The following is a 27,755-nucleotide window of genomic DNA, read 5'->3' on the forward strand; positions in this document are numbered from 1 at the left end:
TCTTCAATTTCTTCGTCATCTGCAGAGCTAGTTGGCATATAAACTTGTACTACTGTAGTAGGCGTGGGCTTCATATCTATCTTGGCCACAATAATGCGTTCACTATGCTGTTTGTAGTAGCTTACCCGCATTCCTATTTTCCTATTCATTATTAAACCTACTCCTGCATTACCCCTATTTGATTTTGTGTTTATAACCCTGTAGTCACCTGACCAGAAGTCTTTCCTCCTGCCACCGAACTTCACTAATTCCCAGTATATCTAACTTCAACCTATCCATTTCCCTTTTTAAATTTTCTAACCTACCTGCCCGATTAAGGGATCTGACATTCCACGCTCCGATCCGTAGAACGCCAGTTTTCTTTCTCCTGATAACGACATCCTCTTGAGTAGTCCCGCCCGGAGATCCGAATGGGGGACTATTTTACCTCCGGAATATTTTACCCAAGAGGACGCCATCATCATGTAATCATACAGTAAAGCTGCATGCCCTCGGGAAAAATTACGGCTGTAGTTTCCCCTTGCTTTCAGCCGTTCGCAGTACCAGCACAGCAAGGCCGTTTTGGTTATTGTTACAAGGCCAGATCAGTCAATCATCCAGACTGTTGCCCTTGCAACTACTGAAAAGGCTGCTGCCCCTCTTCAGGAACCACACGTTTGTCTGGCCTCTCAACAGATACCCCTCTGTTGTGGTTGCACCTACGGTACGGCTATCTGTATCGCTGAGGCACGCAAGCCTCCCCACCAACGGCAAGGTCCATGGTTCATGGTGGGGGGGGGGGGGGGGGGGTGAAGAATGTGCAGGTGCTGAAATCGTGAATGCGCAAGTGATTTGTAGATGGCACCATATTCAAACGCCCCTACTGAAAATTGCAGAGCGGCTCTGGTGCGGATGCGCTGTACGCTGCATTTACTAACAGTGTGGCCAGACGTTACCCACCAAAGACCATACTAGACCAATGTTACGACGGTTTGTTATCAAAAAACCATGATTTTTGTGTCATGATTTAATAGCAGCCAATGCAGGGGTCCAGGCTGTGCTCAGTTGAAATCCTGCATCCCTGTTGATGAGATTATCAGCTGTACATATTTGTATTGGTTCCCTAATGACACAATCCCAGAAAGATTATGCCGGAGGTAAGACTTCAGTCTTTTCATGAATCATGCGATGTCCTGCATTTAGACAGTGTTCCTCAATTGCCGACTGATCAGGTTGGCGAAGGCATGTATGACGCTGATGTTCATCACAGCATTCTTGTACTGTGAGACATGTCTGGCCTATATATGCTGCCCCACATTGGCAGGGAACCTTGTACACACCACATTTCCTCAGGCCAAGATCTTCCTTAACCAAACCCAACAGGTTTCTCAGTTTTGCAGATGCTTGAAAAACACACTTAATGCCATGTCTTCTGAGGACTCTTCAGATTCTTGACGACATGGCACCAAAAAAGGCCAAAGTGATGGGTGCCTTCGTATCTTAATTCTGCTGCACAGATGGAACTCACCTGGGCCTGAATGCATTACGTATCTCTCAGAATAACCGTTTTATCGGAACACAGTCTCCAAATGTTGTATTTCACTCGACGGGCATACAGGATCAGATACCACATTTGCTCTATGAACTAACGTATGTAATGCACTATCGCCTCCACATTCTTCATGCACATGTTCTAGAATTGTGGCATTTACGTGGGGATACCATCAGTGGTTCCTAGCCACCAGCAAGGTTGAACCACCTGAAGATGTCGGATAGTTGCTCTGAGCAAATATTGTAGAATTTTCACAACGTGATCCAGTGGCAAACCCGTGAAGACTATTTACAACATTTAGGATGATTAGGGATTCCAAAAAAGTCTTCTTCCCTCAAATTGTGGAGTGGCAAAGAAGAGGTGACATGGTAACACTCATAGCCAAACCATACCTGTGCACTGAGGACATCATAATAACATTGTTGTGATAATACAAAGGCATTCTTTTGGTTGAGTTAGTCAGGTGCATCAAGCCATTTGTGCTGCCTATTAATGCACTCTACATCATGAAGTTTAAGTTACCACCCAGTTAGAAAGTTGTGACACTTACATAAGATTTCTGTTGCTTCTTCAGGACAGTGTCCCCTGACTACAGCAGTAATACAATAGGCATTGGCTGATATGCATTGTACTATCCTGCAGTATCCATCTTCCAGCCCATATCTGGTACAGTGAGACTACCAGATATTTGGGCTGCTTCTGGTGCTGTAGTTGAGTTTATGCTCATTGCTCACTTACCACAGTAATCTCCACATGCCTTCAGCCTGATTGAGTTTCTTAGTGAAGAAAAACTGCTGGAAACTGGCTACATTGTGTGTGTCCCTAGACTGTATTTTATTAACTGTTAATCTGTTGATAGTTTCTTCTGCACATAATGTCTAGGTTCAATAAGTATGTGACGAAGGAGCTTGGAAAAATAACCGAAATGTGTTTGCGAATAGAAAAGTACCACACAACTGCCACAAATCCATACTATAACAAGGATACATATCTGATGCACAGTTCGTTCTACATGTTCATCTATTCCTTCACTCTTCGGTTCATTCACACGAAACACTCCTTAGCAGTCAGTATCCGTATCGAACCAACAACTTTCTAATAAGAAATCACAACAAAGTCTGTTTGATGGTAGTCAAATGTTCACACAGTATTCAGCAATTAATTGTGAGGAACCAAAATATTACACATTTATTTAGTCATTATCAAACTAGTGTGTCTAATCAAAATCGTGCCATGTGATGTTAAGACAAGTAATAAGAAAGGGAAAACCAAATAAACTATCATAAACATGTTCAGAGCCACTCCTGGTACATTCTTACTTTCTGAAAATTAGATCCTGTCTCCTCGATACTTAACCCTTTTGCAGTCAGTTGTTTTGAGTGATGGATGATAAAAATGTCAAATATCTTGAAACTGCCGTGCAGTGTTCTACTTAAATTGTCTTATATCATGCTGCATTTGATTTAAAACTATGAAAAAATACCACTTATTCACAAAAGTATGTAGTTTATTATGATGTACCCAGATTGCCATATTGCTGTGTTAATTGTTTACAAGTGATGAAATAAAAAGTATTTTTTTAAATAATTTGGTTTTCTTTCTGTGTAATTAACACTAAACGTGATTTTAAAGAAAGCTCACTAATATCCATAAAATCTATACAAATTTCCAAATAAAATGACATAGTAAGAATTAAATTTTTAATATTATTTGCGGAAATAATAATTGTAATAATTGGTAAGTACATTACAATCTAACTGATGTATCTAGTTATCACCTAACACTTGTGTTTTCGAGTGCAATGCACTTTACCAAACCATGGAAATGCATTAGATGGTTTTGTGCCCCAGTATGAGGAGGATGTTGGTCTTTCATTGAGTCCCATATTCAGTAAGTGTGCTAATGAAACCTATTACCTCGTCTGTCGTGACATTCTTCCATTTTTTATATGAGCTGGACAAAGTAGCAGCATGTTTAAATGTAAATTGCGTAGATGAATGATTTTTTGTTTTGTGACAGTTGAAATAAGGTCCGCAGCTCGTGGTTTCGCAGTAGCGTTCTTGCTTCCCCAGCATGTGGTCCTGGGTTCAATTCCCGGCGGGGTCAGGGATTTTCACCTGCCCCGAGATGACTGGATGTTGTTGTGTCATCTTCATCTTCATCATCATCATTCATTCCCATTATTGTCGAAGGAAGGCAAGGGCAAACCACCTCCATTAGGACCTTGCCTAGTACGGCGGTGCGGGTCTCCCGCATTATTCCCGTATGCTCTATCAAGAAGCATGGGACTTCATTTCCATTTCCAGTTGAGGTAATACAGTAGTGGAAAACAAATTGAAATATTCAGGTGCAGTAGAACCTAGTGTTGGCATATGCTTTGGTCCAGGCACCTCATGAAATTGATGTGGTAGCGGCTGTGGTGTTTCAGGTACAGTCACTTCAGTGTACTGCGTATTTGCCATTCTGTCTTCACTTTCCATCTGTATTCCAGCAAGAACATCACTGTCACTTTCTGAACCACTGCTGCATTCACAAAATGCTCTGTATAGCTACTGTTTTGGAAAAACTCACAAATTTCATTGTTGGACACATTTTTAAAAAACAAATTGCAAAAGTGAATGAAATATACAAACTGAAAACATTGAACTTAAAGAAAAATGAAAACAATATGAAAAACTGTACTTCACAAAAACAAAAATGTCGGATGACATAACAAAATGTAGACAACTATTACGAAGCATGATGTCAACAAATGAACAATGTAGTAGCAGAGTTATAGATTGTCACTATTTCCCTGTAATGACACTCAGAAGTCGTCTAGAGGTAAATTTCACAAGCTAAACAAAAGCAATCAGAGCACCGATGAATTGGCGCTCTCACAGTACTGTCACCAATAGGGAGTAATGATAGATTGAAACTTTGACATTCAAAGTGTTAAGTCAAGGCAGACTATCTCCCAGCTCCAAAACAAGCTATCCCCTAAGTGACTGAGATAAACTATGACCCATGAGCATTGTATTTGCACTCATGTAATTAGGTAAGTCACCTGAGTCATAAGCCTTAAATAAACTAATGTATTTTGCCAAAAAAAAAAAAAAAAAATAAAAATAAAAATAACTTTGTTTATGAAGGAAAGGATTAAAGATAGTATTTTCTTGGTTCAAATATCAGCATTTTTGCATTATGCCATTCACATAGTGTATATGATGTACTCCATAATTGCACAATATCGGGTTCGTGATAATTCTGTCATAATCACTTACGATTTAAAGATTCATTCTGCACAGCACTCTTCATTCACTCCTCCACAGTGTGTATAAGATGAAAACTCTTTATTGTTATACAGACAATATTATGAAGGCTAGATTGCTACTCACCATGTAGTGCATATGGTGAGATGCAGAAGGGCGCAACAGAGAGACTGTTAAACAAGTAGTGGGAGAAGGAAAGTGAGGGGCAAGGGGTACACTGGGATGGGAAAGCAACAACAGGAGGGAATAATAATGCAGCACCAGTGAAAGCTTACCTTGGTGCAGGCGGAGATATAATGAATATAGAGTAGACCGTTTTATTAACAATATCTAACTCCCAACCATTTTCCTTTCACTGCCACAGCTACTGTTGAGAGTTTGTAAAATATCACGTGCCATGCGTGGTAATTGTTTTTTTTTTTTTTTAAATCAGATTGAGGAGAAGTGAGGCTTCAGGTGTTCATCCTACAATTTTTTTAACCATTTCTTATTTGTGGAGATTTTAGGCCATATAAGGTTCTGGTGTAGTACCTCTTGTCTCAGTTGTCAAGCTTTTGAACGGCTTTGTGATGTTGGGAGACCTGCAAGTTCAAATGGCTCTGAACACTATGAGACTTAACATCTGAGGTCATCAGTCCCCTAGAACTTAGTACTACTTAAACCTAACGAAGGACATGACACACATCCATGCCCGAGACAGGATTCGAACTTGTGACCATAGCAGTTGCGCGGTTCCGGACTGAAGCGCCTAGAACCGCTTGGCCAAATTGTTAAGGGCCATTGTCAGGTATTACATTCTTGTTACACTCTCTCTTTCCCTTGCAGACATAAGTCAGAGGGAGGTGATAAAAGGTTCATGCTCCAGTGACCACATCATGATTTGGATACTCATTTCAGACAGAGGGTGCAAATAAGTTTAAATTTGTTATAAGGTGGGACTTAACAGCTGTCAAATAATTGTGAAATATCATTGTAGATGGCTTTCACCCGTTTAGTTTAAAGCTCAGTGCTACCAGTTTCAATCAGTAGACCATTATCAAGGTGAAGCAAAGCTTAATCAGTGTGTCACTACAACATTTGAAGTGAACAACTTCAATGTGGGTAGAAAAACATAGCTTCTGTTTCAAAATAATCTCCAAAAGACAAAGATATGTAGGAATATTATGAAAAGGATAGTTGCTATTTACCATATAGTGGAGATGCTAAGTCGCAGGTAGGCACAACTAAAAGACTGACATACAATAAGCTTCTGGCCAACAAGGCCTGTGTCAAAAATAAACATCTCTCTCTCTCTCTCTCTCTCTCTCTCTCTCTCTCTCTCTCTCTCTCTCTCACACACACACACACACACACACACACACACACACACACACACACACACACACTCTCTACCTCAATCCTGGCAGCTGGCTACCTCAATCCTGGCAGCTGGCTTCAGCTCATCATCATTGTGAAAATATTGTCTAGAGCACAAGAATTTCTAAAGGTGCAAGAAGAAATGGAAATGGATGGGAGCAAGATCATTGGGGTAAAGTGAGCAACCCATGTCTCATCACCTGTGACATTCCTGTGGAGGAATTCTTTGCCATCATTAAGGTACTGCTGCAGAAATGTCAGTGAACCTCATAAAGTGATTTACTTTGTGTTTAGGTATCAAGTTTTTTGAACACACACTCTTGAACAGCAGCTGCTTAATGACTGTTTCTTGCAATGTGGATCGCAATGTCTGTGGAAGACTGCTAGTGAGATCAGTAGTCATGGAATTATGGCTTTCCGTAATGGACTACTTTTACAAGGTTGTCTTCAGTATGGACACTTTGACTTCAGAAAATTGTGTACACTGGAGATTCAGCAGGGCCATTCCGTGCAAAGTGGTCTAATTTTGGAAAAAAAGTTCCTGCATGACCATCGTGGATTTTGCTGAAATTTTTATTTGATCATTTGCACATGTTCCCAGTGAACATTGGAAAAATGTTTACTTTCACCAGTTTAATACTTGCAGAGATATAGTCATTTGTGTGACCCCATAATGCAGCTATCAACAGTGCCCCAGTGAGTTTTCAGCAACTTTGAGACATATTATCTCCAGCAATATTTTCTTGGAGGAAATAAAAATATACCATCTTGTACAACTTCTTGTGCTCTCTTAAGCAAAATAATAATAATAAAAAAATCTTGAAGAATGATTTGCATATCAATAATTTGAAGCAAAGTCAACTGAAAAATTATGTGCACAAAAAAATGTGAAGTTCAGCTTTTTGTATCTCAGAAAGTAATTACAGGATACACCTGAAACTTTGCACATGACAATGTACCAATACAAAGTCTCAGAATATAACATTTCATTCTCCTAATATTTTCCAATAATTTACTAATTGAGGGCAAAGCTGACAATTTTTTAAAAATCCCAAAACGGCTATTTTTGATCAACTTTTACAAAAGAGTGTTCTACAAACTCTTAAGCTGTTTTCATTAGAAAGGCCATGTTTTAAACCACCCAAAAACTGGATACGGTTTTGAAACGCAAGCATATAAGGCCCTAAAAAATAATGACATAGTGAAGGTGCATTGAAAATAGGCTCACATCACACTGGTGCTCAGATTAAATCTGACATCTTTTATTATGTTGGACAGTTGTTAAGTACCCTCTGTGGAAGATATCAAAAGCCCTGATGACCAGAAAATAATGGAATAAAGAATCCAAAATAGAGTGGTCTCTCTCTCTCTCTCTCTCTCTCTCTCTCTCTCTCTTTCCTGTAGTAATTTGAGGTAAATCACATTTGAAGATTCAAACAATGAAAACTGCAGATTGGAGTATAAAGTCTGGTGGAGCATGCAGGGACTAGACTGCCAACAGATTCAGTGTCGAGGGGCTGTGGGGCTGCGGAGAAAGATGGATGGCTGCATTGGCACAGATCAGCACGTGGAGGATGGGAGATATGGGAGACGACAATAGAGAGGAGATGATATGACAGAGGGCATGGAAACTGTTGGGTGGAGGGTGTGGGGACAGTATGTTACTGTAGGTTGAGGACACGGTAATTTCAGGGGCAGAGAATCTCTTGTAAGTATAACTGCTATCTGTGCAGTTCAGAAAAGCTATTGGTGGAGGAGAGGATCCAAATGGCTTGGGCAGTGAAACAGCCATTAAAATCAAGCGTGTTATGTTCAGCTGCATGCTATGCCACAGGGTGGTCTACTTTGCTCTTGGTCACAATTTGGCGGTGGCCATTCTTCCTGGTTTACAGCTGGTTGGTGGTCATACAAATATAAAAGGCTGTGCAATGATTGCAGCAGAGCTGGTGTATGACATTGCTGCTTTCTCAGTTGTCCTTGTTTCTGATGGGTTAGGATATGCCCGTGACAGGACTGGATAGGACAGGTCCTGCACCTGGGTCTTCCACAGGGATACGATCTGTGTGGCAAGGGATTAGGATTTGTAGTGGCGTAAGGATGGACTAGGATGTTATGAAGGTTGTGTGGGTGATGGAACACCACTTTAGGTGGAGTGAGAAGGATTTTGGGTAGGATGTCCCTCATTTCAGTACATGATGATAGTTAATCAAAGCTCTGGCAAAGGATGTAGTTCAGTTTTTCCAGTCTGGTGTGGTAATGGGTGACGAAGGGGCACTCCTTTGTGGCTGGTTCATGGGGATGGTGAGAAGATTGTGGTGTAGGGGGGAAATGGCACAGGAGATCTGTTTGTGGACTACCTACTGTCATTATGGTTAAGCAAAGTGCTGTGGTCCAAGACAGTGGTCATTGTGTGTGTGTGTGTGTGTGTGTTTGGAAGGCCCTTTGGCTAAAAGCCCACATGTGTAGCAATCTTTCTGTTGTGCTTTCCTTGACTCAACATATCCTCTGTATGGTGAATAGCAATCTATCCTTTTCACAATACTGTCCATATACGTGCGTGTTTTTTTTCCCCTAGTGGTAACCAAACCTAGGTATCTAACAGAGCAGTTCTGTTCTAGATGCGTTTCTCCATTCCATTTCCAGCTTGGTTCAACAACAGTAACACAATTTTCAAATAAAGAGGTAGTCCCTGTTGCAGGTTTGCATTTTAAAATTGACGCATTTTGCACTAGAAACACATCTTGAGAAGATCTGTGAATTAATAACATACATACATACATATCACATAAAGTTGTGTGACTTTGAGCCTTCCAACCCCTGCTATATAGATATCGACTTAAGAAACTTATAAAAAGAACTTGCTTTAGGCATGTAAACTGCACTAGCCAAAAAGTAGACACTGAATGGAGCATAACCACAGTCATCAGATATAAAAAGGGAAGCCTGAGAGAGCAAATAAATTTCTATAAAAATTCATTCTAATTCAGATTAGTACTCAGATGGACTTTCTGTACTGAGAGGTAATAATCGCACTCACCAAATCATGGAGAAAACTAATGAGAGGATGAACTTGGGGTCTACAGGCATATTGCACAATAATAAACAGTAACTGTGCTATACAGAGTGTTGGTTGTGACAGTGAGATGCATACTTGTCCATCTTGAATGACCAGCTGATCATAAGTGCCCAACGATGGTGCTAGTTGTGCCAGGTATGTGGCCAACATTTACATATTGAAGGATAATTAAAAACAATGGTACAAGATAGTGTTTAGATTACATAGTTCAAGTAAATTAATAGTTAATAAATAGTGCCTTAATAGTAGCGAAAACAAATATGAAGTTGAAAATGAAAGGAATCGGCATGAGGTCATAATTGTGAGTGACAAATAGCAATCCTGCTAGTAGGTACTTAACCATAGAGGAACCGGGTACTGAAAATTTTTGTAAAGGTGTCGTAGTGTCATAAGAAATTTTGTTCTTAGTGGAAAGTTGCTCACTGAGACTCAAATCTTCTGAATGCTTCAGAAAGTTTGTTATTTCAGTTTCCTCTTTTACTCTTAGTTGTCATGTGAAGGATTTGTGAAGAGTCTGTTGTTGGTTCTTGTCTACTAACCATTAGGTGCTCTGCAAATTATTTTTCTTTCTCACAAGAATGTGTTCTAACCACACATATTGTTTGTCTGATGTATGCATGAGAGCATTGGGCACATGTTAATTTGTAGAGCTCAGAATTAACAAAGTGATCTCTACTAGGCAGTCTATTGTGATAAACTGATATTGAACCCATTCCCTGATGGAATGAGAGTGTCTAACCCCATCCTTCTTAGGGAGACCTGAAAGCCTGTGTGATATGTTAACCCACAAATGGCAAAGTAAGATTATGAGAACTGTGAAGCCTGTTATTTATATTGGCTTATTTCGTGTGGTGCATCCTATCTGCCAGACCGACTTTATAGCCATGTGATATCTTTCAAACTATCCATTTCAAGTTTTAAAGATTCGTGATATATTGGAGTACTAGTTGTTGATCAGACATGGACAGAAAGAAACTGTTTATGAGCTGCATAGTGACATGGGGCTGCATGGATTGCAGAATCACTTGTAAGGGGTGTATGGAAAATGTCATACTTGGTGTGCCCTTTTACTAATTCAAGGTTTAAATCCAAATACCTCACTACTGTTGTTCATACATATGATGATTTAGTCTGGAGTGCAATTATATTAAGCAGAAATCTCACCTTGCACAAAAAGTAAGTTACTGCTGTAGATATGTGAATGTTGATGTTTTTTCAGTTTTAACCGTCCGGTTGAAGATGTAATTATACTCTCGTAGTTATTTTAGGCTTGCATCCTAAACTATCTTTTACATATGAAGTAATGGAGCCCAGTCAGTCAGTGAACTGTGTAGATTTAAACCTTCAGTGAGTAGAACAGTGCGTTAAGAGGGTGTGTAGGCCCTGGAACAACTGAGAGAAACCCGGGAATTTTTTCATCCTGGAGAAAACTGGAACAACGGAATTTTTTAGAATTTGATTGCTAAGAACTAATAGTCTAACAAAGAGTGTTACTGTATCCTGCTACTGCAGAATTATATTGCAGCAATAAAACATGAATGAGAGAAAGAAATAAAGTAAAACTTCAGAGTTGCAAGGGAAATGCGCCATTTGCAATGAAACACACTACACACGTTAGCATCTGCCAACAGCAAAATGTGTTAAAGGCCTTAGGATGAATGACGATGCAATATTTCATAACAACAAACTGCTTGTGATGAGCGTGACGTCACAACTGTTTATATTAGCTTCGTTTGAGCAGTTGCCAGCGGGCCCATGCACCAGTGCAGTTGAGTCTCATATTAGCAGTATGTTCTCCTACGTCTGGCTGCTTGAAGAGTGGCTGTTGGCTGTAGCAACAAGCAGTTGGATGCTACCCGGAAAAATTCTTCTGGCACACAGTGTTTACATTAAGTGATTTTGCTGTTTCCTCTTCGTTCACAGCTCTCACGTCAAATGGAAACAAAACGGATTTCTGTGGCCGGGAACCATCAATTGAATTAAAATACATTCACATAATTATGGAAGGCTAATATACGTTATTAGTTTAAGTTTTTTGTTTCATTTTATTTCCAGGTTTTTGACAGTTGGGCATTAAGTGCCTTGCACAACAATGAAGCTATTTTTGTCGGTTTGCTAAAGAAATTGGGCTGTTATTAATCTTTTCTGCTGAGGCAGTCAATTTATTAGAAATGAAGTGTTTCATTCCATCCTATTGGTTTGTTTCAACTTTTTGCTGGATTTCAAGTGCATGTTTTCATCTTCTGGCACTTATGGCATTATGCCATAATAAAGAACCAAACATGAGATACTGCAGGACTGGTAGACCAAGAAACTTTACATGCCGAAAACCACACTGAAAAGCTTAATATCAGGTTGGGGCCTACTTTGTTGTGAATCTGTACATATGAATGGCCACTTCAAGCGGAATTATGTGTTTTAGTATGGTTTACGAAATTCCGTTACTCTTGGAGTCCTGTTTCTTTTATGACGTAATGTAAGATCTCTTAATGCTTTAAACGTATGAGCATACATGCTTCCCACATCGTCATAGCTGCATATGCGCAGTAATGATTGTGTTCTGGGGTCACTGGCAACTGCTGAAATGAATATGTTTCTAATAATTCTCGGGAAAATATTGCGAATGGTGGTTTGAAAAGTGTCACTTTCAATGTAAACTTTCTTTGATGCAAGATGAATTACGTTGCGTATGAGAATGTGCGTAATTTAAAACTTAACTCTTTGAGGATCAGCCACTTAGAAGAATTTTGAGCGCAGAGAACTCGACGTTTATGTCGTTGTTAAAATTTTACTGGGACATCTTTGTGTAACATGCGCATAAAAGACCAACATCATAAGTGAAAGCTTAGCTTTTCTTGTAGCTTATTAATCTGAGAGACCAATATTATATGAGAAAGCTTAGGTTTTCTTGTGCCTGCACTATGTATATTAATTGAAACCATAAACTTTCCCTACTTGTTTGGTCACGCTAGTGATGTTGCTATTGGGTGACTACATCAGTTGCCCCATGCTCTGAATATCTGCTGTGATTGGCTGACAAGATAGTGATATCTGCTATGACTGGCTTGCAAAATCTCATCCCAATCTCGATTTCAAAGCTTCGGAAACTAACGTGCTGTGTTTGGTCGAATTAGAATTAATGGTTTTGTAATATGAAAATATGTAGTGTACTTGTTGCTGCAAATCAAATATCTGTTTTTTTTTTTCCGCTGACGGTCATTTACTACTAATGTGCTGGGAGTTTAAAGCCGGTGCAAAAAACCTTAACCCTTCAAATGATTGGTATTTTTTACAAATGCAAGGGAAAGTAAACTGTCACTTAACATGGAAAAATTGCATTTTCATCTGGGAGAAAGTGTATTTTTAACCAAGAAACATACGGGAATTGTTTTTCCTTGTCAGCGTATACACCCTGATTAAATATGACATTTTTTGCAGACCCACAAGGAGTGATCCTCATGCCGCCCTGCTGCTCATAAACACAGGTTATTTTTGTCAATGAGTGATCATGTGACTAGTATTCAACTAATTCATGAATCTTTAAAACCTGAAATTGATAATTCGAAATATATTGCATGCAACTCCAGCGTTATTGACAGTATGCACTGCTTGAAATTAGCCTTTATGAATAGTAGGCTCCACAATTCTCACAATACATCTGAGTGTATGTATATCACTATACCATTTGTGGGTAACACATCATACAGGCTTGCAAGTCTACTTAAGAAAGATGGGGTTAGAATCTCTTATTCCGCCTAGGCTTGGGTTCAATATCAGCTTATCGATAATGAACTATGTAGCAGAGATTGTTTTGTGAATTTAGTAGTCTACACATTGGCATGCACCCAGTGTCCTCGTGCATACATCAGGGAAACAGGATGTGTGGGTAGAATGTGTTTTCGTAAGCACTTACTTACTTCCTGGAAACAGGCTGTGAAGAATAATTCCTTGTTTGCAGAACATCTGATGATTAGCAGGCTTGAACCAACAATAGATTCTTTACAAATCCTTCATGTGGCAAATAAGTGTAAAAAGTTAACTCTAATAGAGGACTTTGAAATAACAAATTTTTGAAGCATTCAAAAGATTTTAGTCCCATTGAGCAACTTGTCACAAAGAACAATAATTTTGTTGACACAATGATGCCAGCTTTTGAAAAATTTCATTACCCGGTTCCTCCTTGAAAGTTCATATAGCCTAACTGCCACAGCTCTGCCTGGACTGACCAATATACACTTTTTCACACTGATTTTTATCTAGACCAATCTGTGCAGAGGGCTGCATTTTATCTTTAGTACTGAATAAAAATTTTGATATGTTATTGGACAATGGAAAATCTAGAATGGAATAATGTCAGTCTTACAAAAAGGGTAGTTGCTACTCACCATATAGTGGACACACACACACACACACACACACACACACACACACACACACACACACAGAGAGAGAGAGAGAGAGAGAGAGAGAGAGAGAGAGAGAGAGGCCTGTTTGGCCAAAAGCTTTGTTTGACAGTCTTTTCTGTTGTGCTTAACCTTGACTCAGCATCTCCACTATACAGTGAGTAGCAACTACCCTTTCCATAATATTGATACGTTATTGGTATTATAAAATGAAGGCCTCCAGCTGTGAGACTTTTTTGCAACACTGTCTGAAATGTTAACAAGGTATGGAATTTTCCATCAGGCTTTGACACTGTTGAGTGATTGCTGTTGCCCAGAGTATGGAAATGGTGTAATTTTATTCATTTTCTTTTTTTGTAGGATATTATCAATAAGAGCAGAGCTATAAACATAGCAGGAAGAGATTTGTATTATGGTTTGTAGTTCTTTTTATAAGTTGCGTAAGTCAGTTGTTGCAGGGGTTGGATAGACTCATGGTCACAACTTTATGGAACACAGAGGTTATTGGTAATTTACAGAAATTCTGAAGATGTGTGGTTAGTGCAACACATGCCAGTTTTAAAATAAATACCTGCAACAGCAACTGACTTTTTCAACAAACATAAAAAGTTGCAAGAAAACCTTTATTTGGTTCACTTTACCAGTTTAAGCTGTTGAAACCAGTGAATTGAACCAAATAAAGATTTTCTTGTGCGTCTTTTTATCTCAGTTTAAATGTTCTGTAGCTGGTGAACTACAGCTATGACTGTTCTATTCTAGTTACAAAGAAAAAAAAGTTATTTGAGTGCTTACTACTTAACAAGGAGGCATAATTATTTGTTATATTCATGACTTTTAAACAGAATCAGAATATCATTCACATAAAGTTTGTAGTATACACTTTTGTCATTCATTATATTATAGTTTTGGAAAAATTAGTTCCCTAGATTGCCTGTTTTATTTCTGCTAAGATACCTGCTGAGCTAGTACCCACTGTGAGCCCATCTTTTTGATGATAAATTTTCCAATTAAATTCAAAATTGTTGTAACTTAGCGTTAAGTCTAGTACTTCATCAGTTCGACGACTTTGCCTTCCTTATTGTCAGCAAGTTATCCTTAATAATCTGTAAACATTCTTTTATAGGGACATTAGTGTACAAAATGGTAGTTTCTAAAGCAGTTAGCTTTGCATCATCTGGTATTTTAAGATCTGTCTTCTAAAATTTTGAAAGTTCATAACTGTATTCTACCAGAAAGAAACTGAAAAGCATAGGCTTCTTTTAATTTCTTATTCAACTCTTTGTTCAACTCTTTAATTTGGAGAAGTAATGTTATTAACAATTGGTCTGAAGCAGTTTTCTGTTTCTGTTTTTTCTTTCAGACCTAAGTACAGTTGTGTGAACAACTGAAACTAGTTATCAGATTTAACTTTTTGTATTGTTTGCGATCATAGACAGTTCAGAGATTTTGTATAAATTTTTTTTAAAAAGTTTGAGAACTATTCCACAAAATTTTGGGAGAACTGCCGGATGTTTGTAACTTCCTGCCACAGTATTTCGGCACAGTCTTCTGGCCATCTTCAGGTGATACTGGTGAAAACACACTAAGCTCTGGTATTTAAGGCCCCACCAGCACATGCATGGTGGATTCACTTGGCTTGCACATGTGGTACTTGAATGGGTTCACTTCTGCTGCGCCACATGCCCTCTGTGGTGAAAACTTTCCGCATCAATATCAATACGATTGTCTACCTGCGGTTCCATCACAGAACTATGCTGGCTATGGAGGATGCAAAGTTTTTCAATTTTTGGATTCCACGCCAAATTCAACTGAAAACCACTGTCTCAGTTAATAAGACTCACTGCCAGACAGTCATATTTCCATGGATTCATTAGTAATAGAACCCCGGAAGTTAGACATATGGGCTAAAATTTTTGTCTCTCATGTAATTCATTACATGACCAGTGGAAATACAGTTTTCGGCGATGGCAGACTTACAAGGCTAAAGGAGGCAAGTATGCTGCTGATGTTCGACATTGCGATCCGGTATAGTACGCATTGATTGCCCTATATAAGATTTGCTACATTTGCACGGAATCCTGTAAACACCTGCCTTGTGCAGCTGTAGGTTGTCTGACAGATACCAACAGTGATGAAATTTTTGCAGGAAGGCGAAAGATTGCTTTCACCTTATATTTTTTTAGTATTATGATTATTTGCACTAAAATATTACCAGTATATGGCAAACAGGCAGTTGTTTTAAAGGTCTCTTCCTCTTCTTTGCTCTGTCATTTACAGGTCTACAGCGCTCTCTCCACTTGCTGGGACAAATAACCATTCTTCAGAAATACAATCTGCAGGTGTTCCATTTGCAGATTATCAGTGTCAGAGATGACGTGGGCTCAGTGAATCAAGGTCTTCAAAACGCTCATAGTTTGTGCCGGATGGTGGCAAGTAGTGGCTTGCAAGTAAAGGTCTGTGTGAGTGGGCTTTCTATATACTAAATGGCCAAGTGTGCCATTGCTCTTGCGTCACACCAATACTTTTAAAAATGGCAGGCAACTCTCCTTCTCCACCATCATAGTAAATTTTATGTTTTCTTGTATGGATTTCATATTTTGAGGCGCGAGCACTTGCTTCAACCACCTTTAAACCAACAGTATTTTGGTGATATGTTGTTGATACATTCATAGTTTGATCTCATGGTTTGGAACGTCTGCTAGAGTTCCTACAACATCTGAAATCCGAACACGAAAACAAAATTTACTATGGAGTTGGAGGAGAGGAGGATTGCCTGCCTTTTTTAGATATCTTGGTGACGTAAGAGCAATGGCACACTTGGCCATTCAGTATATAGAAAGCCCACTCACACAGACCTCCTTCGCTGCCATTGCTGAACACTGTATCTCCACTGGTAATGTAATGAATTACAGTGAAACAAAAATTGTAGCCCATACTTCTGACTTTTGGAGTTCTATTATTAATGAATCTGTGGAAGTACAACTGTCTGACAGTGAGTCTCTTATTAATCGAGACAGCAGTTTTCAGTTGAATTTGGCATAGAACCCAGTCATTGAAAAACTTTGTGTCCTCCATAGCCAGTATAGTTCTGTGATGGAACCATGAGAAGACAATCAAATTGATGTCAATGTATCAAATTTTCACCACAGAGGGCGTGTGACGCACCAGAATCAAACGCGCTCAAGTAGTGCACACGCAACACCAGGTAAATCCACCATTCGTTTGCCGGCGGAGTCTTAGATATCAGAGGCTCAGTGCATTTTCACCAGTAGCAGCTGAAGGTGGCCAGAAGACTCTGCGCTGGAATATTGTGGTAGGAAGTGCGAGGTCTTGCCCATTCATCGCTAATAGGGTGCCTATGGAATGCGGCGCTCTCGGGGAATGCATTGCAGCAATTTCAAACAGATAACATTAGTAGTTTTATTTCAAGAAAGCGAGTTGACAATACTTTCTTTGCAGCAAATGTTGCTACCGAGAGGTGACATGAAAACAGTACAGTTCTTGGTATACACAGAGTCCAAGGAAACATTTGATACTGACAGCGTAGCACTAACCACATTGCAGACTCGGGTCGATCCTGTGCGGCCGAGGCTAGTAGGAGCTGTGTTTATATCTACATTTGCATCTACATGATTACTCTGCAATTCACATTTAAGTGCTTGGCAGAGGGTTCATCGAACCACAATCATACTATCTCTCTACCATTCCACTCCCGAACAGCGCACGGGAAAAACAAACACCTAAACCTTTCTGTTCGAGTTCTGATTTCTCTTATTTTATTTTGAAGATCATTCCTACCTATGTAGGTTGGGCTCAACAAAATATTTCCGCATTCGGAAGAGAAAGTTGGTGACTGAAATTTCGTAAATAGATCTCGCCGCGACAAAAAACATCTTTGCTTTAATGACTTCCATCCCAACTCGTGTATCATATCTGCCACACTCTCTCCCCTATTACACTGTTGTAGGGGGCGCACCTGGCGCGGTCCAATTCTGTGCACCATTGGTTGCCAATTATTCACAGCCTTCTCTGTCCTTGTGTGCCGCCTCTTCATATCAGTGTTTGTGGTTATGCCAGAACAGGAAGTTACGAACATCCGACAGTTCTGTAATTTTGTAGGACAATATGTACTCCGGGAAAGTTTTAAATATCACAGATCTTGAGAAAATACTTGAGATTGCTTTCTACGTTTCCTGATATCTCCGGTATTGCAATGAATACTTCACACCACTGCTTCGTTGGCATACATGTGTCCATATGAGACAGTTCAACGAAGGACATATTTAAATGACAATTAATCTTTGATTTTATGAAAGTATGAGGCTAGTTTGGTATGTACTCTAGAATTCTGTGTAATCTCTGAACTCCATTTTAAACTTCTAAGCATTTTTTCCAGTGTTTGCAGAGCTGATGCCTTCACAGCTTGTAATACATATGTTTTAATTGCAGTTTCAAAATATGCACAGTCCCCTTTCAAGAAACAAATACCCTAATAATATTTCAGTTTCTGTTATTGATTCAAAAAGTTACGTCAAACTAACACCTTAATCATAATTTCAGAAATGTTCCCTGCAGACTACTGTTGGTATGATTAAGAACTATTGTATCTGAAGTGACAGTTTGCAGCACATATTCTCTTATCACATATCATTGTAAGATGCTTATGCAAGTAGTATCTTTGTAAGACTATTATTGAAGTTCTCTATCCAGATTGTTGTTCATACCTATAGTTGAGTATGCGTAAGAAGTAGGCAACATTGTTTTTAGCTTTCATTTGCAAATTGCAAACAGCTGCAGGAGAAAACAGTAGCCGTCTATAGAGACCTGGTAACATTGAGGTGTTGGTTGCAATAGAGGTGTTTCCAAATTAAGTTAAGTGATTGAGGTAGGCACTTGAAACTGCATCACCACACCCACTGCAACTATGAGGGATCTTTTTATGCGACTCAACAACAGAGTTTGTTAGCAGTTGTTTTCATGCACATTAACTGCTTAAGTACATGAAGTATTAAATTATGTGATAGAATTGCTAGCCAGTGTTTACCCACAGGAGGTGATATATTCAGCACTGCCAATAGACACATAATAATAAAAGTAGAGAAGTACCCTAGATTTGAAAATATTAGTTCACTTACTCGTGGAGGAGAGAGTGATAGGTTGTAGAAGGTTAAAAACAAAGGGTAGGTCACTTGGACTTCAGGATGAGACACCACTTCTAGTGAGGAGGAGGAGGGGGAGGGGGGGGGGGGGGGTAGACAGTGATAAAGGGAAGGTGTCTGAGAGATGGTGATCTGAGAAAGTATACTGGTCACTACTGTGCCATCTTCAGTCCAGAGATGATGACAGAGTAAGAAGTAAAGCTAAATTAAGAGGAAGAAAAGTGAATAGTATAATTAAAAGCCATGAGGTGGGAAAAAGAAAAAGAAAAAAGGTGGAGATCGAAGATGAAAAATCAAAAGCAGTAAGGACAGTAATCAAATATGACCTAATAACATATGAAATATATGGATAAATGTAATGAGAAACGGATTATGATAATGTTGGGGGGGGGGGGGGGAGGGGGGAATCTGGATGTGGTGGAGGGCAAATTTCCATCTCTGTAGTTCAGGGACACTAGTATCTTGTAAAAGGGTCCAGGTTAGCTTCTGTGGTGTTGCAGGCTCTCATGTGCCTGGAGTTGTACTGTAAAACATGTCCAGCAGCTGAATACTGGATATCCCAAAGGCAGACAGTTTTTCTATGCCCCCCAGCTGTTTGCTCATGGTGCTCTATATACTGAAGTGAGTATGTCATATTAGAAAGAAGCAGATTTAAATTTCTTTACCTGTATTAGAATTTTATGCTACCATCTGTGGCCCCATTTTTTATTACAGTTGTGTGTTCTCCATTCTTTCTTTATTGTACCATGGTGGTTTGTGGCAACAATTTATCTTTGTTGTTTGATTTTTATTATTCATCCCTTTTTGTAGTATCATTGAAATAATGCTTCTGCTTGCAGTCTGATATTTTTCTCTTCTTTTTTTTTAACTTGATTTCGTTCCTTATTTTTATATGCAATGTGTTTTTGTATGAATGTGATATTTCTTTCTTTTCCTTTAGTGCACCAGTACTGGTAAGTCGTCAGGTGGACATTGTATACAGAGAGCGACGAAAGTTCCAGAGTCCACATTTACAGTCAGTGCCAGTCTTTGAAGACTACCGTGAAACTTCTCCTTTGCGTAGTCGGCCACTCCTTGCACTAAAAGGGAAAGAAGACAGGGATAGATGCTCTTCTGCTGAAAGGCTACCTCGTCCCATAAGTGAAGCAACAGAATGCAGTAGAGAGCCAATACCATTACCCTCTGTTGAAGACTACTTATGTGGACGTTTCCAGGATCAGTTGAAAGTTACTGGTGAGTATCTCTACACTGTGTTGTGACAGTTAGTTTACTGATATTATTTTTCTCTTTTCTTTTAACATTATTTTATTCCTTATTTATGTGTAGTGTATTTTTGTATCAGTGTGATACTTCTTTCTTTTCCTTTAGTGCACAAAAACTGGTAAGTCATGAGGTGGACACGGTTAGGTTACTGAGTCACATTTAATTGTGTATAACAGAAATGCGGAGGGAAAGCAAGACTTGCAACTTCTCCCACCTCCGTCCTTCCCCCTCCTCTTTTACATGCTCAGCCTCCTCCACCTACACTACATCTCTTCTCCCTCTCCCACTCACACATTTACATGCATACGTATTCTGGACTCATTACCTCTAATATTTGTGGATGATTCACGGATTGTTCAGGTAGTTGTCGGCTTTCTGTGTGAAAGTGGCTTTTATTCTCAGTTTAAAGGCTTTAATCTACCTCTGGAGCAGGGGGAGAATGGTTGGGGTTGGGATGTGTCCTCCTGTGTTTTGGGGCTAGGGGATCCCTGACCCTACCTCCTTGGCCAAGCCACCCTTTTATCCCTCTGTACATCTTTTGATTCAGTTTGCGTCCCATCTGTCGCACCCACTTTTCCTTTCTAGCTGTCACACTCTGTTGAATAGTGGGTGTTCTTGAGTGTTATGGATCAAGGTTGGGACAGCTGTGGGTGGGAACAGGGCTGCCACAAGTTTTGGAAATTAGGGAAGTCATCCAATATCAGGGAATTTCAAACAAATCAGGGAAATCTGGAAAAAAACACACAACAATCTTGGCTTTGGCTCAGCAGATAAGATGGTTTACTTACGGCAGTACCACACATCATTGCTGACTGAGCAGAGCTGAGTAGCTGCTGGGTGTCGTGTACCCCCTACGTACTTCACCCTTCGTACCACCTCTCCCTTTCCTACTGCTCCCCTCAGCTTGCAGTCAGCCTCTGCACCACTACATCTACATCCATACTCCGCAAGCCACCTGACGGAGTGTGGCGGAGGGTACCTTGAGTACATCTATCGGTTCTCCCTTTTATTCCAGTCTCGTATTGTTCGTGGAAAGAAGGATTGTCGGTATGCCTCTGTGTGGGCTCTAATCTCTCTGATTTTATCCTCATGCTCTCTTCACGAGACACTGCTTGACTTCTCGGTGAAGGTATGTTCTCGAAACTCCAAAAAAGCCCGTACCGAGCTGCTGAGCGTCTCTCCTACAGAGTCTTCCACTGGAGTTTATTCATCATCTCCGTAATGCTTTCGTGATTACTAAATGATCCTGTAACGAAGCGCGCTGCTCTCCATTGGGTCTTCTCTCTCTCTTCTATCAACCGTATCTGGTACGGATCCCACACTGCTGAGCTGTATTCAGGCAGTGGGCGAACAAGCGTACTGTAACCTACTTCCTTTGTTTTCAGATTGCATTTCCTTAGGATTCTTCCAATGAATCTCAGTCTGGCGTCTGCTTTACCGATGATCAACTTTATATGATCATTCCATTTTAAATCACTCCTAATGCGTACTCCCAGATAATTTATGGAATTAACTGCTTCCAGTTGCTGACCTGCTATATTGTAGCTAAATGATAAGGGATCTTTCTTTCTATGTATTCGCAGCACATTACACTTGTCTACATTGAGATTCAATTGCTGTTCCCTGCACCATGCGTCAATTTGCTGCAGATCCTCCTGCATTTCAGTACAATTTTCCATTGTTACAACCTCTCAATATACCACAGCATCATCTGCAAAAAGCCTCAGTGAACTTCTGATGTCATCCACAAGGTCATTTACGTATATTGTGAATAGCAACGGTCCTATGACACTCCCCTGCGGCACACCTGAAATCACTCTTACTTCGGAAGACTTCTCTCCATTGAGAATGACATGCTGTGTTCTGTTATCTAGGAATTCTTCAATCCAATCACAAAATTGGTCTGATAGTCCATATGCTCTTACTTTGTTCATTAAACGACTGTGGGGAACTGTATCGAACGCCTTGCGGAAGTCAAGAAACACGGCATCTACCTGGGAACCCGTGTCTATGGCCCTCCGAGTCTCGTGGACGAATAGCGCGAGCTGGGTTTCACATGATCGTCTTTTTTGAACCCATGCTGATTCCTACAGAGTAGATTTCTAGTCTCCAGAAAAGTCATTATACTCGAACATAATACGTGTTCCAAAATTCTACAACTGATCGACCTTAAAGATATAGGTCTATAGTTCTGCACATCTGTTCGACATCCCTTCTTGAAAACGGCGATGACCTGAGCCCTTTTCCAATCATTTGGAATGCTATGCTCTTCTAGAGACCTACGGTACACCGCTGCAAGAAGGGGGGCAAGTTCCTTCGTGTACTCTGTGTAAAATCGAACTGGTATCCCATCAGGTCCAGTGGCCTTTCCTCTTTTGAGCGATTTTAATTGTTTCTCTATCCCTCTGTCATCTATTTCGATATCTACCATTTTGTCATCTGTGCGACCATCTAGAGAAGGAACTACAGTGCAGTCTTCCTCTGTGAAACAACTTTGGAAAAAGACATTTAGTATTTCGGCCTTTAGTCTGTCATCCTCTGTTTCAGTACCATTTTGGTCAGAGTGCCTGGACATTTTGTTTTGATCCACCTACCGCTTTGACATAGGACCAACATTTCTTAGGATTTTCTGCGAAGTCAGTACATAGAACTTTACTTTCGAATTCATTGAACACCTCTCGCATAGCCCTCCTCACACTACATTTCGCTTCGCGTTATTTTTGTTTGTCTGCAAGGCTTTGGCTATGTTTATGTTTGCTGTGAAGTTCCCTTTGCTTCCGCAGCAGTTTTCTAACTCGGTTGTTGTACCACGGTGGCTCTTTTCCATCTCTTACCAGCTAGCCTTCATAGAGCAAGGTTTCTCCATTAATAAAAAATGTATGATAGTCGGCTGAAACCATCTCTCTGGTAACAACATGTAAAGTACATGACAGTCTGAAATCGACTAGCATTGTTTTCAAGATTGGCATTAACAAGAGAATGATTCTGAACTGTAGCAATGCTCGAGATGGGTATGGTGAGTCTTTAAAGCAGATGCAATGTGAAGAAAATGAAGCTGAGAGAGATAGGCAGAAGAGGTCCATCCTCTAGCTAGTTAATGAACTGAAGGCCAAAAAACTTCAATAGGACTCGCACTCTGAGCGTTCTGCACAGTTAAGTTTGTGCATAACCCTCAGTGTGTGTGTGTGTGTGTGTGTGTGTGTGTGTGTGTGTGTGTGTGTGTGTCCTACTCACTCCTGGCCAAGTTTTTTGGCCTTCAGTTCATTAACTAGCTAGAGGATGGACCTCTTCCACCTAGGTCTCTCAGAAGAGATCTCCACCCCTCAATTTCTTCACATTGCATCTGCTTTAAAGCCTCAAGATACGGACCTCGAGCATTGTTATACTCAAAAATCATTCTCTTGTTAACGTCAGTCTTCCGTGTACTTTACGTGTGATTACCAAAGAGATGGTTCCTTGGCTGACTATCATACATTTTTTATTAATAGATAACTGGTTATTAAGATTAAGGGAGTTTGAATGTGGTATTATAGCTGATGCACGAGCAATGGGGCCCAGCATCTCTGAGGTAGCAATGAAGTGGGGATTTGACCATTTCATGAGTGTACTGTGAATATCAGTAATCCGCACTTAAACAACAAATCTCTGACATCGCTGCGGCCGGGAAAAGATCCTGCAAGAATGGGATCAACGACAACTGAAGAGAATTGTTCAGTGTGTCAGAAGTGCAACCCTTCAGCAAATTGCTGCAGTTTCAATGGTGGGCCATGAGCAAGTGTCAATGTGCGAACCATTCAGCGAAATGTCATTGATATTGGCTTTCGGAGCCGAAGGCCCACTCGTGTACCCTTGATGACTGCATGCTTTACACCTCACCTGGGTCCGTCAACACCAACATTGGACTGTTGATGATTGGAAACATGTTGCCTGGTCGAACAAGACTTGTTTCAAATTGTATCAAGCGGATGGACGTGTACGGATATGGAGACAGTCTCATGAACCTATTAACCCTGCATGTCGCAGGGGACTGTTCAAGCTGGTGGAGGCTCTGTAGTGGTGTGGGACGTGTTCAGTTGGAATGATATTGGACCCCTGGAACATCTAGATGATGACTCTGACAGGTGTCGTGTATGTAAGCGTTCTGTCTGATCACTTGCATCCATTGCAATGGATATTGGCAATTCCAGCAGGACAATGTGACACCCCATGTGTCCAGAATTGCTACAGAGTGGATCCAGGAACACTCTTCTGAGTTTAAACACTTCTACTGGCACCAAACTCCCCAGACATGAACATTATTGAGCATATATGGGATGCCTTCCAACATGTTGTTCAGAAGAGATCTCCACCCCTCGTATCCTTACGGATTTAACAGCACTGCAGGATTCATAGTGTCAGTTTTCTCCAGCGCTACTTCAGACATTAGTCATGTCCGCCCCGTGTGACGTCGTGTTGTGGCACTTCTGCATGTTCGTGGGGACCCTATACCATATTAGGCATGTGTACCAGTATCTTTGGCTCTTCAGTGTGTGTGTGTGTGTGTGTGTGTGTGTGTGTGTGTGTGTACATAAAATCGTGCAAGAGGTAGTTGACTGTTATTACAGTAATCAGCAGTTCTCCATTCAGGTTGATTTGGTCACAATCGTGAAAGTCAAACATCAGCCAAAGAACTACTATATTGTTCAAACAAATTTTGGGCTTGCATCCGATCGTTGTTCAATACTTCGCACAATATTTCAACTGGGCACCTGCCAGTCATCTTCAGGTGAGCCGTCGCAGACTGGTGAAAATGTCCTCTGTTCCGCAATATATAGCGTACTGTAACTATTCTGCACATGCACCGAAAACTTGATAGATGAACCGCACTGTCCACCGGCAGCGCCCTCGCTGGTGGAATAGCAGAACTCAGTTGCCCTCTACGTTGGTATTTGCCACGGCCGTCGACGCACTCTGTCGTCTTCAATTAGAGCAAATCTTGGAGATGATGAGATTCCATGCACTGTCCAGTTGGTAGCCGCTGTCACAGTTTAACAGATTTTCTGCCAATCGTATTTCTACAGGTTATTTAATAATGAAGTCCCAGAAAGACGTTGCTGTGGACAAAATCATTGTTTTCTCATACTCCATTGAATGTCCAGTAGAAATACAATGTTCAGCAATAGCGGACTTGCTTGGCTTCAAAAGGCGGGTGTAACGTTGATGTTCAGTTCAGCATTCTTTCACGGTGCGTGTGGTTTGACCTATGTAAGCCATACCACATTGGCATGGTATCTTGTAAATTCTGGCCTTTAGTAATAACAGATTGTCCTTAACTGATCCCACAAGGTCTGCAATATTCGATGGTGGGTGGAAGACCACTTTTATGTGAAATTTTTGGAGGATTCTTGCTATTTTAAATGAAGTGTTGCCAACGAAAGGAAGAAAAGCTTAAGATTGTTCCGGCATGTTCTCCTCTTTATTCACTTCCTGCTTCTTAGTTTTAACTGTTATTGCCCTGTTAATCTGCTGGATGGAATACCCATTTTTGCTGAATACTGTCTTTAGATGGGAGAGTTCTTGAGGTAAGCTATCTAGATCTGAGACACTATGAGCTCTATGAACAAGTGTTTTAAGCAAACTCATGGTCTGCAATGAGTGATGGCAGCTTGATACTTGCAAGTACAAATCAGTATGAATGGATTTCCGGTAAACTGAATGCCCTACAGAACCATCATTCTTCCTTCGAACCAGGACATCCAAGAAAGGCAAACAACCATCTTTCTCTATTTCCGTGGTGAACTGGATGTTGGTATGAATGGAGTTGAGGTGATGTAGAAACTCCATTAATTTATCTTCTCCATGAGGCCACACTATGAAAGTGTCATCCACATACCTCCAAAAAACTGTTGGTTTCAGGGCAGCTGATTAAAGTGCCCTCTCCTCAAAAGCCACCATAAAAAGGTTGTCCACCAAAGGAGACAGGGGGCTACCCATGGCGACACCATCAGTTTGTTCAAAATATTCTTGATTAAACATAAAATAAGTTAAGGAAAGAGCGAGCCTGAACAAAACAGTGATATCAACAGGAAACATGTTACCAATCAGTGTCAAAGAATCTGCAAGAGGAACTTTTGTAAAAAATGAGACCACATCAAAACTTGCTAGAAGGTCTACACTGCTAAGATGAAGAGCCCCCAGTCTATTGATAAAATCAGCAGAGTTTCATATGTGATGTGAGCACTTGCCCACGAAAGGCCTCAGTAAGGAAGTGAGATGCTTAGCTAAATCATATGTAGGTGCTCCAATGTTGCTCACTATTGGACGCAGAGGAAGACCCTCTTTATGAACCTTCGGAAGGCCATACAGTCTTGGAGATACGCAACCATGTGGTCTTAACCTCTTGATGGTCTCTTGCGGTAAGGAGGAGGAATTTAATAGTGCTGAAGTTTTCCGTTGCACTTGTCCTGTAGGATCGTAATCAGTCCTCCTATAGGTAGAGTCACTTAGCAGACCATACATCTTATCTGTATACACACCATGAAGTAACAAAAGGGTTGCATTAACTTTGTCAGCTTTCAATACCACGTCAGGGTCCTCTCTCAGATTTCGTAATGCAGCCCTTTCTGCAGAGGTTAAATTACTGCGTTGAGGAGGAGCCTTCAACAGAGCATGGCAAGTTTCCCTTCTTATTTTGTCTGCAGCATCCAAAGGAAGACATCGTACAGCTTCTTCAACACCACTCAGAAAACTTATTAATGGCGGTGCTGTAGGTGTAGCTGCAAAATGGAGTCCCTTGCTTAATTCAGACAGTGTCGCGTCGTCCAAATTCTTCTCCGTGAGATTGACAACGGAATGTCGTACCATTATCCTTTCTGGCAATGGCTTGTGTGGCAACAGGCGGTCAAATTTTGATATCTGCCGATAATTAGCATTCTTGTGGATCCACTCGAACTTGGCCGAAGTCACTCCATCAACCCAATCCCATGATACAGGAGAAAGATACCTTGCAACCTTCAGATGTAACTGGTAAAGTTCTGCTGAAATAGCATCTAACCTTCATCTTGTATAGCAAATCCTCTCCTTGACAATAGCATGACTAGTCTTCTCAGTAATCTTCCATGCAGCAGCGGTCTTAATGAAATGAGTCATCTAGCAAATTTTGGTATAATGCCATGGTCCCGACATCTCAATAAATTTTAAAATTCTCATCAGATGCCTTTACGGGGAGGAGATGGCCTCACGTATCCGAAGTTTCGAGAAGCTACATGGTAAAAGAGCAAAGCTTTTAAGTTCTTTAACCTTTTTATTGAGATGTCGGGACCATGGCATTATACCAAAATTTGCTAGAGTGACTCATTTCATTAAGAGCACTGCTGCACGGAAGATTACTGAGAAGGCTTGATTTTCTTCATAATTCTTGGTTGTGTTAGTCACCTTTCTGTAATTGCCTTATTTGCCTAGAGAATATGTTAGGTTACCTTGCAACGGAATTGAGCCATGTTGTCCGTAAAATTTTATTTCACCAAAATTGAAAATGTAAGCATATTATTTCGGATTTTTTTTAATGCTAATCGTAAATTTCATCCAATCTGTATACAATGAAGTGGAATATTCTAGGTATTTTATGCTATATTTTCAGTGCAGACTGGATTTCCATCTTTCACATCACACTAGCCGGACACAGTTGGGATGTTGCTGTTACTTCTGACACCCAATAATGCAGCAGGCTTCCAACAC

The 27,755-nt window shown here is 40.4% G+C and overlaps 1 protein-coding gene across 6 annotated transcripts in view; it reads left to right on the forward strand.

The window, feature by feature from the left end:
- Positions 1–27,755, forward strand: part of LOC124789605 (RISC-loading complex subunit tarbp2-like) — a 116,531-nt gene that overhangs the window by 67,856 nt on the left and 20,920 nt on the right. For all 6 annotated transcript variants that reach the window (XM_047257017.1, XM_047257015.1, XM_047257019.1 and 3 more), the window contains one exon: positions 19,717–20,009. In XM_047257017.1, coding sequence (XP_047112973.1) covers positions 19,717–20,009 — 293 coding nt within the window. The remainder of the gene's footprint in view (positions 1–19,716; positions 20,010–27,755) is intronic.

Source organism: Schistocerca piceifrons, chromosome 3 (assembly GCF_021461385.2).
Source record: "Schistocerca piceifrons isolate TAMUIC-IGC-003096 chromosome 3, iqSchPice1.1, whole genome shotgun sequence".
In the NCBI taxonomy this organism is placed as follows: domain Eukaryota; kingdom Metazoa; phylum Arthropoda; class Insecta; order Orthoptera; family Acrididae; genus Schistocerca; species Schistocerca piceifrons.